The sequence below is a fragment of the Hemicordylus capensis genome, chromosome 1 (genome assembly GCF_027244095.1).
Source record: "Hemicordylus capensis ecotype Gifberg chromosome 1, rHemCap1.1.pri, whole genome shotgun sequence".
NCBI classification, from domain to species: domain Eukaryota; kingdom Metazoa; phylum Chordata; class Lepidosauria; order Squamata; family Cordylidae; genus Hemicordylus; species Hemicordylus capensis.
The window spans coordinates 63,506,857-63,521,864 of record NC_069657.1 but is presented as its reverse complement, the minus strand read 5'-3'; the positions used below and the strand labels follow the sequence as shown (position 1 = coordinate 63,521,864).

Sequence of the window (15,008 nt, the reverse complement as noted above, 5' to 3'; positions counted from 1 at the left end):
TTCAGAGTATGTGTAGAAGCCCCCTTGCCTGAAGGAATGCTATTTCAGATGGACTGCCTTGCACATCATGGGATGATTAGTGATGCACCCTATTGTCAGAAGCAAGTTATGCATGTACAGAGCATTTCTCACTGGGCCCCTGCCAATATTGGACCCTACAGTCAGTGCATACAGGTATGCAGTCTTTCCTGGATTATCACTGGATTATTAGTTCTGGGAAGAAATCCCAGTTACAAGATTCTTCAGCTAAACCATTTCATATATTTTAATCTGCATATTGAAGTACCATAACATCCATCTTGGAGAAATCAAAATGGGTTTTTCCTTGGAACAGTCTATATAATTTTATAACTTAAAAGTGAAGAAGATTATTGGAAATATAAATGTTCAGTAACATAAAATATACAAAAAAGTTAAATTTAAAGCACAATTTTGAAAGCAAGTGAAGAATGTCATAATATGGAATAAAGTGGGAGATTAAATCTGTGTGGATTAGTGCATAACAATGCTTGTGGAAATAATTTTTTTAAAGAATATACAATGTCTGGAGTTAGTTCCACAGTAGGACTTAAATTGGGATTAATTGTTACTTGGACTGAGCTGAAGAAGTGAAATGTGTATAACGTATACACTGCAGTTTACTTTGCTCTATCTAAAGAAGGTGTAGAAAAGTGATTAAAAAATTGTCAATGTGCCATTTGTACAGGGTTGAGCTGTAAATTCCCCCAAAACCTGGACATTTCCCTAAAAACTGAATAGTGAGTAAAGTATACCTTCAGATCATACAGATCATAGGGCAGCATCAGGGCAGTAACTGAGGGAGGTCAGGATGCCTCCTTGTCCCAAGGAGGCAATTATTAGACCACTCTTGAAGAGTCCTGCATTGGATTCCTCGAAATTGTAGACAGGCAATTGTAGGCCTGTCTCCAGCCTCCCATGGTTGGGCAAGGTGATCAAGAGGTATGGTGACATCTCAACTCCAGGCTCTGTCAGAGGAAGCGGATTATCTGGACCCATTTCAAACCAGCTTGCAGGCAGACTATAGGGTTGAGACAGCCTTGGTCGCCCTTTTGGATGATCTCCAATTAGGAATTGACAGTGGGAGTGTGACTCTGTTGATCCTTTTGGATCTCTTGGCAGATGTAGATACCATCAACCATAGTATTCTTCTGGGGTGCCTTAAGGGGTTGGGAGTTGGAGGCACTGCTCTGCAGTGGTTCCACTCCTACCTCTCAGGTGGGTTCCAGATGGTGTCGCTTAGAGACTGTTACTCTTCAAAACAAGAGCAAGGCTCCATACTGTCTCCAATGCTTTTTAACACCTACATGAAACCTCTAGGAGAGATCATCAGGGGATTTGATGCAGGGTGTTATCAGTATGCTGATGACACCCAAATATATTTCTCCATGTCAGTTTCATCAGGAAATGGCCTAACTTACCTAAATGCCTGCCTGGAAGTAGTAATGGGCTGGATAAGGGAGAACAAACTGCGGCTGAATCCAAGCAAGACGGAGGTACTCATTGTGGGAGGTCAAGACTTAGGAAGTGGTTTAGATCTGCCAGTTCTGGATAGGATTGCACTCCCCCAGAAGGAGCAGGTATGTAGCCTGGGAGTCTTTCTGGACCCAAACCTCTCCCTGGTTTCTCAGGTTGAGGCAGTGGCCAGGAGTGCTTTTTATCAGCTTCGGCTGATTCGCTAGCTACGTTCATTTTGGAGATAAATGACCTTAAAACAGTGGTGCATATACTGGTAACATCCAGATTTGACTGCTGCGATGCACTCTATGTTGGGCTGCCTTTGTATGTAGTTCGGAAACTGCAGTTAGTACAGATTGCAGCAGCCAGGTTGGTCTCCAGGGTTGCCCTAAGAGATCATATTACACCCATTTAAAAAGAATTACACTGGCTGCCAATAAGTTTCTGGGCAAAATACAAAGTGCTGGTTATTACCTATAAATCCTGAAACGACTTGGGTCTGAGGTATTTAAGAGAGCTCCGCCTTCTTCATAATCCCCACTGCCTGTTAAGATCATTTGGGAGGTCTGGTTGTGGTTTGCACCGGCTTGGTTCGTGGTGACTCAAAACTGGGCCTTTTCTAGAGTTGCCCCGGGACTCTTGAACCCGCTTCCTAATGAAATTAGAGTCTCCCCTTCTCTGAATGTTTTTACAAAGGGCCTAAAAACATACCTGTTTAGTCAGACTTTTAGTTTAGTTTTAAAGCTTCGGTTTTACAGTTTTATTGTATTTTAAATTGTTTTTATGATGTTAATGATTTAGTTGGTTTTATATTGTGAACTGCCCAGGGACGTTTTTGTATGGGGTGGTATGTAAATGCAATCAATCAATCAATGGAAGATGTTCTGCTCAAACAAGTGGGGGCAATTATTGCTAATCCCCTCCTCCTTTCTCTCTTGGATGGGAAGACCCTCAGAGATATATTTTCAGGGGCACAGAGAGCTGCCAAGGGAAGTGGTGATGGGTGAAAAGTTGGTTCTAAGTTCCAGTACTTTCTCTATCTGAAAAAATAGGTAGGTATGCTGTGAGACAGGTATAGTCAGATATGCTGTCAGGTATAGCAGGTAACAGCTGAGTCAGGAATCAAAATTCTCTACCCTCCTGGCAAAAGGTCCAGCATAGAATCCAGGAAGCAGAGCTTTTGTTAACATCGCCCTGAAGATGCCTAACATGATACTTGGTTGTACAATTATTGTACAAAATTAATGCAAAATTAATGCAATGGTATGATTTGCTTTAGAGTACTATTGTGAAAGGTGAAATCAGCAGCCCTGTGCTTTTTATGAGGTTATTCACATGGACAGCCAAGCCCAGGTTTGGGCAACCCAGCCTGGGCTTATCTGCCCGTGTGCACTGCCAGGATCGAGCCTGATCCTGGCCTCAAGCCTGGGAATTTACCTCAGGATTTAACTTGTGAGTATGCCCTTAACCTTAGGTTTGGGCTTGTGTGTATGTGGACTGCAGGCAGCCACGCACACAGGTTCAGAGGGAGGCTGGTGGTGGCCCATGTTTGGTGGCTGCCGCAGCCCCCTGACCCCCACATCAGACACGGGGGCATGGTTTCCCTCCCAAATGGGGCCGCACGGCCCCATTTGGAAGGGAGATTGGCCCACACTGCATTGGGAAGCATGGGCTGGAGCGACTCTTCGATGTCCCTTCCAAACGGGACCTTCCAAACAGATCATCCCTTCCAAATGGATCTCCCTTCCAAACAGATCATCCTGTATTGGTTTGGGAGGGAAACCACACAGCCCGCCTTCTGACGTCAGACGCGGGCTATGTGTCTGGGGGCAGCGGCCCAGGTTCTTTGAAGCTGTTTGCCCAATTGTGGCTCCGCCCCTCTGCACACACACAGAGCCAGGCGGCAAGAGTGCCCGGGTGACGGAGGATCCCTCGATGCACTGCCCTCCTTGCACGGTGCATTATTATTATGTTGTTGTTGTTTACACAGTCAGACAGGTGTTATTAACTGGTTTGTTTTATCCAGACATCGAGTCCTTCCCAAGGATCTGGGATGGCTGAATTTTATTATCAATGTTGTTGCTGTTATTATAGATATCGTCACAGAATATAGGCTGTTCCCAGTAAAGTTGCTTTTTGTAATTGGCTGATGGTGATTTCTGTGGCCCCTATGGTGTTGAGGTGCTCTTCAAGGTCTTTTGGAATTGCACCTAGGGTGCCAATTACCACTAAGATTATTTTGGTCTTCTTCTGCCACAGCCTTTCAATTTCAATTTGTAGATCTTTGTATTTTATTTCTTTTTCTTCTATTCTCCTATCCCCTGGTATTGCTGTGTCGATTATTTTAACTTGCTTTTCTTTCTTCTCCACTACAGTTCTATCTGGTGTATTGTGTGGCAGATGTTTGTCTGTTTGTAGTCAGAAGTCCCATAATATTTTTGCATCTTCATTTTCTACCACTTTTTCAATTTTATGGCCCCACCAATTTTTGGCTACAGGTAGCTTGTGTTTTTTGCAGATGTTCCAGTGTATCATCCCTGCTACCTTGTCATGCCTTTGTTTGTAGTCAGTCTGTGCAATTTTTTTACAACAGCTGATTAGGTGGTCAACTGTTTCATCTGCTTCTTTACAAAGGCGGCACTTGCTGTTTGTTGTTGACTTTTCAACTTTTCGACTTTTGTTCTTATTGCATTTGTTCTTAGTGCCTGTTCTTGTGCAGCCAGTATTAAACCCTCTGTTTCTTTCTTCAAGTTGCCATTCTTAAGCCATTGCCAGGTCTTGGTGATGTCTGATTTTCCACTTATATTGTGCAAATATTGACCATGCAGGGGCTTATTTCTCCATTTTTCTGCTCGGTTCTTGACTTGTTCTTTCTTGTAGGCCTGCTTTCTTTCATTGGTGTTGAATAGTTTCTTGTTATTGACCATTTTAAGTGCATCTTCTTCACTGTCCTTTATATATTCTGCAAGGACTCTTTTCTCCTCCTCTACTGTTTGATGGACTTGCAGCATTCCTCTTCCACCTGAGCTGTGAGGGAGATATAGCCTATCGACATCACTGCGGGGGTGCAGAGCATGATTGATGGTCATGATTTTCCTGGTCTTACGATTTAGCGTCTCTAGCTCTGCCTGGGTCCAGTCTATTATTCCTGCAGTGTATCTGATAACAGTTATAGCCCAGGTGTTTATGGCTTACAGTATATGGTGTTCCCGCCATTGAGTTTGGACTTGAGGATTTTCCTAACTCTCCTGATGTATTCACTTCCCATTTTTCTTTTCACTTCAGTGTGTGCGATGTTATTAGCCTGGAGAATGCCCAAGTATTTGTAATGTTCTTTCTCTTCCAGGTTCTTGATCTTGCTTCCATTGGGCAGTTCTATTCCTTCTGTTTTTGTTATTTTCCCTCTGTTCATTATTAATACAGCACACTTGTCTAGTCCAAACTCCATTGCTATATCACTACTGAATATACGGACAGTGTTTAGCAGTGATTCGATTTCTGACTGGGACTTTCTATACATCTTCAGATCATCCATGTACAGCAGATGGTTGATTTTACTTGATGTTTTAGATGTTTGGTATCCAAGGCCTGTTTTGTTTAGTATTTGTGAAAGTGGAGTCATGGCGATTACAAACAACAGAGGGGATAGTGAGTCCCCTTGGAAAATACCTCTTCTAATGCTAACCTGTCCAAGTGTCTCGCCATTGATTGTTAACTGTGTACTCCACATGCTCATTGCTTTTTTTATAAAACTGAATGTTTTTGCTGACACCAGTTGTTTCTAAACATTTTAGTATCCATGTGTGAGGCAATGAATCGAAGGCTCTCTTGTAGTCAATCCATGCAACACTTAGATTTGTTTTTCTTCTCTTGCAATTTTCTAAAATCATTTTGTCAATCAGCAGCATTTCTATACCGCCCTTCCAAAAATGGCTCAGAGCAGTTTGCACAGAGAAATAACAAATAAATAAGATGGATCCCTGTCTCTAAAGGGCTCACAATCTAAAAAGAAACACAAGGCAGACACCAGCAACAGTCACTGGAGGTACTGTGCTGGGGGTGGATAGGTCCATTTACTCTCCCCCTGCTAAATAAAGAGAATCGCCACATTAATAGGTGCCTCTTTGTCAAGTTAGCAAGGGTCTGCTAACCCCAGCATTGAGGGATGCTGGTGGACTTACTTCTCGGGTTCCCTTCTCTACTGCTTATCTTGGCACCACTCATGTGCTGATAATGATAATTGATAATGAAGACATTGGTGGTGGATAGCTTCTGCCTTTTAAGATTGACCATCAACAGTAAAGGAACCTAGAAGAACAGGCCCTGCTGGGAGTGAGCCAGCATGGCTTCTGCAAAGGTAAATCTTGCCTCACCGACTTTTTGGAATTCTTTGAGAGTGTCAAAAAGTGTGTGGATCAAGGTGATCCAGTTAACATAATATACCTGGACTTCCAAAAAGCTTTTGACAAAGTTCCTTATCAAAGACTCCCGAGGAAACTTAGCAGTCATGAGATAAGGGGACAAGTACATGTGTGGATTACTAACTGGTTCAAAGACAGGAAACAGAGGCTAGGTATAAATGGAGAGTTTTCACAATGGTGGGAAGTAAGAAGTGGGATCCCCCAGGGATCTGTACTGGGACCGGTGCTTTTTAATTTATTCATAAACAATCTAGAAGCAGGGGTAAGCAGCAAAGTGGCCAAATTTGCATATGATACCAAACTCTTCTGGGTAGTGAAATCCAAAATGGATTGTGAGGAGCTCCAAAAGGATCTCTCCAGACTGGGGGAGTGGGCGACAAAATGGCAAATGCGGTTCACTGTTAGCAAGTGTAAGGTGATGCACATTGGGATGAAAAACTCCAACTTCAAGTATATGCTGATGGGATCTGAGCTGTTGGTGACGGACCAGGAGAGGGATCTTGGGGTTGTGGTGGACAGCTCGTTGAAAGTGTTGACTCAATGCGCGGCAGCTGTGAAAAAGGCCAGTTCCATGCTAGGGATCTTTAGGCAGGGGATTGAAAATAAAACGGCTAACATTACAATGCCCTTATACAAAACTATGGTGCGACCACACTTGGAGTACTGCGTACAGTTCTGGTCACCACATCTTAAAAACGACATTGTAGAACTGGAAAAGGTACAGAAGAGGGCAACCAATATGATCAGGGGCCTAGAGCACCTTTCTTATGAGGCAAGACCACAACACCTGGGGCTTTTTAGTTTAGAAAAAAGACAACTGCGGTGATACATGATAGAGGTCTATAAAATCATGCATGGTGTGGAGAAAGTGGAGAGAAAGAAATTCTTTTCCCTCTCACACAACACTAGAACCAGGGGTCACTCCCATGAAATTGATTGCCAGGAGGTCTTGGACCAACAAACGGAAGTACTTTTTCACTCAACACGTGATCCACTTGTGGAACTCTCTGTCACAAGATGTGGTGACAGCCAACAGCCTGGATGGCTTTAAGAGGGGTTTGGATAACTTCACGGAGGAGAGGTCTATCAATGGCTACCAGTCAGAGGGCTGTGGGCCACCTCCAGCCTCAAAGGCAGGATGCAAGTTCCAGTTGCAGGAGATTAATGAGTTCCAGTTGCAGGAGAGTAATTGCAGGAGAGAGGGCACGCCCTCAAATCCTGCCTGTGGCTTCTAGCAGCATCTGGTCGGCCAGTGTGCGAAACATGATGCTGGACTAGATGGGCCTTGGGCCTGATCCAGCAGGGCTGTTCTTATCCAGCAGTCAAGATATACACCACAGACTAGCACTTGGTAGGGTTGCCATGAAGACCTTGGAAAGGATATTTAGATGCCATGACGTGTCCACACCTACAAAGATTAGAATTGTTTGGACAATGGTTTTCCCCCTGACACTCTACGGATGTGAAAGCTGGACTTTGAAGAAGCAAGAAGGAAAAAGCATTGACGCTTTTGAACTTTGGTGCTGGAGAAGACTTTTGAGGATACTATGGACAGCCAGGAAAACAAATCAATGGATCATAGAACAAATCAAAACAGACTTTTCACTAGAGGCACAAATGAGCAGGCCCCAACTATGATACTTCAGACATATTATGCCAAGATCCAGCTCCCTTGAGAAGTCCATAATGCTGGGGAAAGTTGAAGGAAAGAGAAGAAGAGGACAACCAGCAGCAAGGTGGATGGACTCGATTACGACAGTAACGAATTCACCACTGAGAGACCTTAAAGGTCAAGTTGAAGACAGATCATCCTGGAGAGAATCTATGAGGTCACTAAGAGTCGACACCGACTTGATGGCTCTTAATCAACCAATCAGATCGTTTATCTCGAGTATTGAATTCTGTGTCATCATGTTTGAAGAAGATATATTTATTTTCTGTGTAAACATGAAAAGTGCAACAAACAAGCAACTTGGTTTATTATAGGCCATGGGGACTAAGTAGTAAAGAACATCTTTTTACTTTGTTCTCACCTAGGTGTCACAGAAAGAGATGAGGTTTTGAGTACGCGCATAATTGCTTCTTAGGAAGTCATTATCTATCTATTTATTTATTTATTTGATTGATTGATTGATTGATTGATTGATTGATTGATTGATATACCGCCCTTCCAAAATGGCTCAGGGCAGTTCACAACATGATAAAAACAATTAAAACAAATTAACAATTAAAATCAAACTATTAAAACACAATAAAACAGCTAAAAACTCTGAAAATCAGGGCAACAGTTTAAAACAGTTTAGATCTTGAATTGTGATTGGCTCTGGAATAGTCCTTACAATTGTAAAGCTAAATAATAAGTACAGTCAGGCTGGGGAAGGAACAGAGTTGCATTCAATTTCAAGGCAAAGACGTTCAAGAGAGCAGGTATGGAGAGGCAGCATGAAAAGCAAAGCAAGTGCAGGATTAAGACTGGAGAGCAGGAACTCCCAGTTGGGACATAGAAAAATATTAATAGCTCAGTCAAGAATGGAAAGCAATTTGAGAGACCAAAAGGCAAGGTCTGCTTCTGGAGCAGAAGCAGAAAAAGGACTTGAATTATTGAATGAAATATCTTGCAGGTAGGCATAAAGGACACATGGAAGTCCTGAGTAGCAGATATTGCTGTAGCTGCTTAGACAAGCAGTATTTTACTTAACCTCTCCTTGAACTTTTTTCAGTTTGCAAGCGAATTCACTGTTGCTTATAGATACATTTTATGTTTTGGTTTAGTGTTATGATGTTTCATCATAAAACATTATAAATAATTCCAGTTCTGTGCCAACTAGAATGGTTATACCACTTCTAAATGGCTTATAGCCAATTACATTGCAGTAGGTTTTAAAAGGTGCTTTCAAACCATTTAAAATACTTTACTCTAGAACACCTTGCAAGAAATGTCTAGAATAAATTGCTTATATGTCCATCGTTATAAAGTTATGTCACTGCTTAAAGTATTTTTATATGGGCATCATCAGATGAACAGCTATCCTGGATTATGCCTGGGCCAAAAATACAGTGGTGGGTAGGAGAAACTCATGAGAGAGACTTTAAACCCCTCTGATTGTGTTAGCTAACCTGAAATACTTTTAAACGTTGGGTTAAATAATTCATAAGAAATAGTGGCTGACTTGTTTTGCAGTGTTACAAGGGCAGAGCAAGAACTGTGCCCTTTCAGTTCGGATTCTACACAGCTCAACAAAAGGGTTGCTGTGCAGCTGATTGCATATGCAGGGGGAAGGAGGCAGGCAATTTTTACTGCCCTCTGCTCACTCCAAACATACTTCTTGGCTTCTAGAAGTATGTCCCTGAGTGCTATGCAACTGTTGGAAACATATTTCTGGAAGCCAAAAATTACTTTTTAGGGGAGTGAGGAGCAGCAAAGACATGCCTTTGGCAGAGCCTTTTCCCCCTGAAAGGGTGGAGCTCATACTCTGCCATCCTAACACTGTGGAACATGTCAACCACTATTTTTAAAAATGTTAAGCTGCCTCATGAAGAATTTTGTCAGTTGCATTTCCTGTCTTGTTTGCTTATACATTAAAGATATGTGTTCTTGCCTGTTTGCGCATTAAATATATGTGGTCTGTTTGTCTTTTGTTCTGTATTGCATTAGCAGAAAAATAGTAATAAGAATCAATCTGAATGCCTTTTGTTTTGTAGTATTTCTTACTTGAGAAATAATGTTTAGCTTGGTCCAGCAAGTGCTAAATAAGACTAGTCTCAGGGGGTGTACTGAGGGGAGAGTGGGCCCATGTCCACTACAGCCTCCCCTCTTCCCATGGTGCCCTCACTAGTGACAGCCTGTGTGCTCACCTTGCTCACACAGCCACACCCATCCTCTTTCCATTGGCTAGGCTCCTGGCCGATTGAATGAGGAAGTGCAGAGCCTGGTTGGATGCTGAAAAAGCTTCCTCTGAAAATACACTCATCATTTCTGAAATTATGAACTCTCTTAGCAATAAATTCAAATACAGCTTTTATCTGGTGGGCTTTTAACTTCTTAATTTTCAGCTTTTTAATTTTGTTTTAGCTAGGTCTGTTTTTAGTTTTTATTAATTTTGTATTTGCTTTCTGAATTTTGTGAGCAACCCAAAGCGGTATTACACCAGTGGGGTGGAATATAACTTTGAAATACATACACACATAAAGGATTTATTATTTTGGGGGGCTACAGGAATACACACGTTATATTCATTTGTTTTTATCAGTTATGAAAACCATTAACATACAACCCTCAAAAAACCTCAACACAAACTTTCTCATACTTCAGCTGCAAACAAATGGTACATGGGGGCAATGTAGAGTTTTTTTTAAAAAGGACGTAGAAAACTGATTTATCTATTATTTTACTTCCTCCTCACTATAGTCTGAATCATTTCCATCATCACTGTGGATATGTTTATCTGTTTCATCAACATCATGGGATGGCACTGAGATCTCATGATCTGCATACATGAAGATTTCAAGAGCTGGGGGCACTTGATGCCCATCAAACCACTTCAATGTGCACTTCTCATTTTCAGTACTCCATCAATGGTCCTATGGCTTGGACAACTGAGGCTGTCTTTGTGTAGCTTGGTTCCAGGTTCCACGAATAAAATTTGCCCACAGTATTTTCTGTTGGATGAAAAGGGGCAGAGTGCTAACATCCATTCTCTACCCAATAGGTGTGAATCTACAAAATACACTACACTACAAAAGATTCTGCATGGTTACCATCCCCATGATTCTATTTCTTCTCTTTCCAAACACTTTGTTTGCATCCATAGACCAGAAAGACACTTATTTTCATATTTCCCTAGTGCCCCATCATCGAAAATATCTAAGGTTCTGTATAGGTGCCTATACCTACCAATATCCTGTTTGCCTTTTTGGACTCGCCTCTGCCCCACGTTGCTTTACAAAATGCATGTCCGTCGTACCAGCCCATCTTCGTCTTCAAGGCATCAGGGTATTCTCTTCCATAGACAACTCGTTTCTAGTCACATTCTCAAAGAGACAGCTCCTTCTCCACATCAGATTGGCTCTGAGGGCCATCTCATTTCTCTGGGTCTGTGAATAAATGACAAGAAATCAAAACTAACACCTGCTCAGTTGACAGAATTTCTGGACACATGGCTTGATGCAAGAGCCACTTTCACTTAACTTCCCTGCCAGAGAATTCAGTCGATAGGCCTTGCTGCACGGACTTTCTGCATCGCACGCAGCCGCAGCGCAAGGTTCATGCAATGATTGCTGGGCCTGCCTCTTGCTCGCATACACATGAGGACACTATAATATTGGTTCTTCAACAACTTCCACCCCCAGATGCTCGCAATGCGAAATCCTGCTAGTATCTCTAGATACTCTGCAATACTCTGTGGTACAATGGTGGACAAGAGTATCCAACCTTACTCAGGGTCACTATTCCCTCTAAGGTGAGCACGTGCACAAGATTCCAGCCCCCAACTCAAATGATTCCATCAGCCATGCATTCTCACTGCACTCCAATGGCTACTTGAAATGCCGGAGTCTTTCCCTCTGCTCCCCCGCCATTTAGCTCTAAAGAAATCAGCTCTCCTCTCCCCCACAAGCCAGAGAGCCGATTCTCCCGTTTAGTAGCTCAGAGAAGGCTCCCATGCAGCTTCCCTTCCCTTCTGCCTCCCCCCGCCGCCCACTCCCTACAGGAGAAGGCTTCCTTGTCCAATGGGAAAGCTGGGGGAGGGACTTCTGCTGGGAGCTCCAGTGCTTAACTTAACTTTAGTTTCAAAACCCTTTCTTGCAGTTGTCTTATATCTCGGTGGCTCGTATCTCAGAGTATGAGTGTGCCTAGAGGGACTGTGTGTCTGTGCTTAGAGGGAGGTCTGGGTGTGGGATGGGACAGAGTTTACCAGAGAGACTGTGTGTGTGACTGTAGGGGGGGTGTGGGGTGGGAAGGGAGTGTACTACAAGGAGTGTGTGTGTGAAGAGGGAGGTGTGTGGGGTGGGAAGTGAAAGCGTATTAGGCACTGTGTGTGTGACTGTAGGGGCTGTGTGGGGTGGGAAGGGAAGGAGTGTACCTAGAGAGACTGTGTGTAGGCATGCATATAGGCAAGTGTGTGGGGTGGGAAGGGAAAGAGTGTACTAGAGGCACTCTGTGTGTGACTGTAGGGGGTGTGTGGGCTGGGAAGGGAGGGAGTGTACATAGAGGAATTGTGCGTATGAGTACAGAGTGTATGGGTGGGAAGGGAAGGATTGTACCGGGGGGACTGTGTGGGTGGGTGTGACTAGGGTGTGTGGGGGGTGGGAAGGGAAGGAGTGTATCGAGGAATGGTGTGTGACTGTAGAAGGAGGGGTGTGAGGGTGGGAAGAGGTGTACTAGAGGGAGAGAGAGTTTGTGTGTGTGTGTAGGGAGGGGTGTAGGTGGGAAGGGAAGGAGTGTACTAGAGGGAGGAAGTGTGTGTGTGTGTGTGTGTGTGTGTGTGTGTGTGTGTGTGTGTGTGTGTGTGTGTGTAGCAAGCCTGCACAACATAAGGCCCAGGGACCAGATCTGGCCCACAGGGACTTTTTTTGCTGACCCCAGGGGTGGGCCCAATGTTTTCTGCTGCCTGAGGTGAGGTGAAAAATGCTGCTTGCCCCATGGCCCTGGAGCGGGGGTGGGGGAGTGGGTCGGCCAGCCCCCTTCCAAAATTAAGCTTTGAAAGTGCATGAGGGGCTGGGAGGAGGAATGGTTGCTAGCAGTCTCCTCCTCTCTCCACAAGTTGTGGTTAACTAATAATTGCTTTCAATAATACTTTGAATGAGTAATTAATAATTGATTTCATTTATATTTAATAATTTTAATGTAATCATTAATGTCCTGAACATTTACTTCAGCCCCACATACCAAGTCATGGTTGGTTCTGGCCTCGTGGGGGATTTGAGTTGTGCATCTCTGGTGTAGAGGAAGGTGTGTGGGTTGGGTAGGAAAGGAGTGTGCTGAGAGAGAGAGAGAGAGTATATGTATCTATAGTGGCACATAATGCACATGTGCGCATACTGTCTTGATACTGCCACCCAGAAGAAACCCCATTCCGCTCACTTATTAAAAGGGAACACTGCCCAGGGTACCCCTTTCCACAGACCTTTGCCCAACCTAACCATCATTACAGATGCTTCAAGCAGAGGTTAGAGGGCTCACTTCAGAGACTTAGTGGTTGTGGAGTCCTGGTCCAAAATGGAGTGGAAACAGCATATCACCTGCCTGGAATTGTTGGCAATGTTCAGAGCGCTCAAGGCATTCTGCCATTGGATAGCCAGAAGCCTGGCAGTCCTCCTCATGGACAATTCTATGGCCTGGTCTTACTTGAACCAACAAGGGGCACGGCATCCAGGTCACTGCTCCGCCTAACACTGCTCGTCTTAGATGCCTAGATTGGAGAATATAGCCGTTAGCAGTTCCCATTCAAGGAAAAAACAAACACTCTAGCAGACACCTTGAGTCGATAGAACTCATTCTCGCACAGATGGAAGCTGGACCCCTGCATCTTATGGAAGGTCTTTCAGAAGTGGGGAACTCTCCACTTAGTCCTCTTTGTGACCTCCTTTCCCATTGATATTGGAATATCTCTTATCTTTAAAGGAGGAGGGCTTGTCTCACTCATCTTTGCGTGTCCACTTGGCAGAAATAGCGGACAAACACTCAATGCCTAATCTGTTTTATCACAAACTAGTAAACATGTTTTTAAGGGCATGTTTAATATGTTTCCTCCAGTTCCCAAGTATTCTCCATCTTGTAATTTATTGTTAATCCTCAAACAGTTGATGAGAGCACCTTTCAAGCCCCTGGAAACTTGTAATCTAAAGTAGTGTTTGAAGACTGTTTTTCTTGTTACAGTTACATCCAGCAGGAGAGTAAGCTAATTGAGAGCTCTATGTTCAGATGCTCCTTATTAACTTTTTCATGAGGATAGGAAAATATGGCATTCCCTTTTTGCCTAAGGTTGTATCAGAATTCCATTTGGCACAGGACATATCTCTGCCCACATTCTTCCCCACACCAAGCATGGATGCTAAAAGGACTTACCACTCCCTGGATGTCAGAAGAGCTTTAGTGTTCTACTTGGATAGGTTAAGTCCACTGTTAGTTCATTAACGTATTTTAATGTTTATATCCCTCTTTTCCTCCACAGAGCCCAGAGCAGTGTACATGATTGTGTTTATTGCCACAAGAACCCTGTGAGGCAGGTTAGGCTTAGAGATAAATGACTGGCTCAGAGTCACCCAGTGAGTTTCATGGATAAACTCGATCCTAGATCCAGCGCTCTAACTACTACAACTGGCTGGCACACAATTATTATTGTCATAATAGTGCATCTTACTTTTAAAATATTCTATTATCACCAACATATCTACACTGTTAAATGACAGATGAAAAGACAGAATTATTTTAGAGAGGCTGTACACAATCTCTCCTATATTGTTACGCCTTCTGTGCCACACTCAGTGGCCACTAAGGATGCCCTTCTGACCTCAGGATGGCAGATACAACACTTGCTATGATGAGTGCACATCTTGAGAAGCATCTTTATCCACTACATGTGCAGATTAGCGCGATTAGTTTTACCTCTTTAGTATACCAAGAAGCTATTCTTTACACCAGAGCAGATAGCAGCTCTTTCAGTTTAAAGTTAACTTTGCTTGTGATTAATGCAGCCAAGTATAAATATCTGCTCAAAGCAAGTGTCCGCTTCCAAAGGTAACTTCTCACCAATGTGGGATGTTTGAAAAGCTGGTGGATCTTAGATGGTGGGTAGCTGATGAATCTCAGTGGGTAGATCAATTTCTAATTTTAATACCTTGGTTCCAATTTTCCTTTGGATTATCACCAAAAATTAGTTTGTTGATTTATCGTAGAATTTTCTTCACAAAGCTCCAAGTATCATACAACTCAGTTTGAAAATGATCTTGTTTTTAAAGGCATCCAGTGCAATAAATACCATGCTTCAGGACTGATAGTTCTGACATGAGTATAATTCAGCTCAAAGGTAGAGTGACTTCATACACATTGCTGGTTCAATAAAAAAAATTGCTTTAATTCATCAGCTGGATTTTGTGGAAATGTTGCCAGTG

The 15,008-nt window shown here is 43.2% G+C and overlaps 1 protein-coding gene across 6 annotated transcripts in view; it reads left to right on the top strand.

Annotated features, from left to right (window-relative positions):
- The window catches only part of DPH6 (diphthamine biosynthesis 6), a 370,426-nt gene that overhangs the window by 179,142 nt on the left and 176,276 nt on the right, over positions 1-15,008 (top strand). For all 6 annotated transcript variants that reach the window (XM_053286588.1, XM_053286584.1, XM_053286586.1 and 3 more), the window contains exon 12: positions 6-174. In XM_053286588.1, the coding sequence (XP_053142563.1) occupies positions 6-174 (169 nt within the window). The remainder of the gene's footprint in view (positions 1-5; positions 175-15,008) is intronic.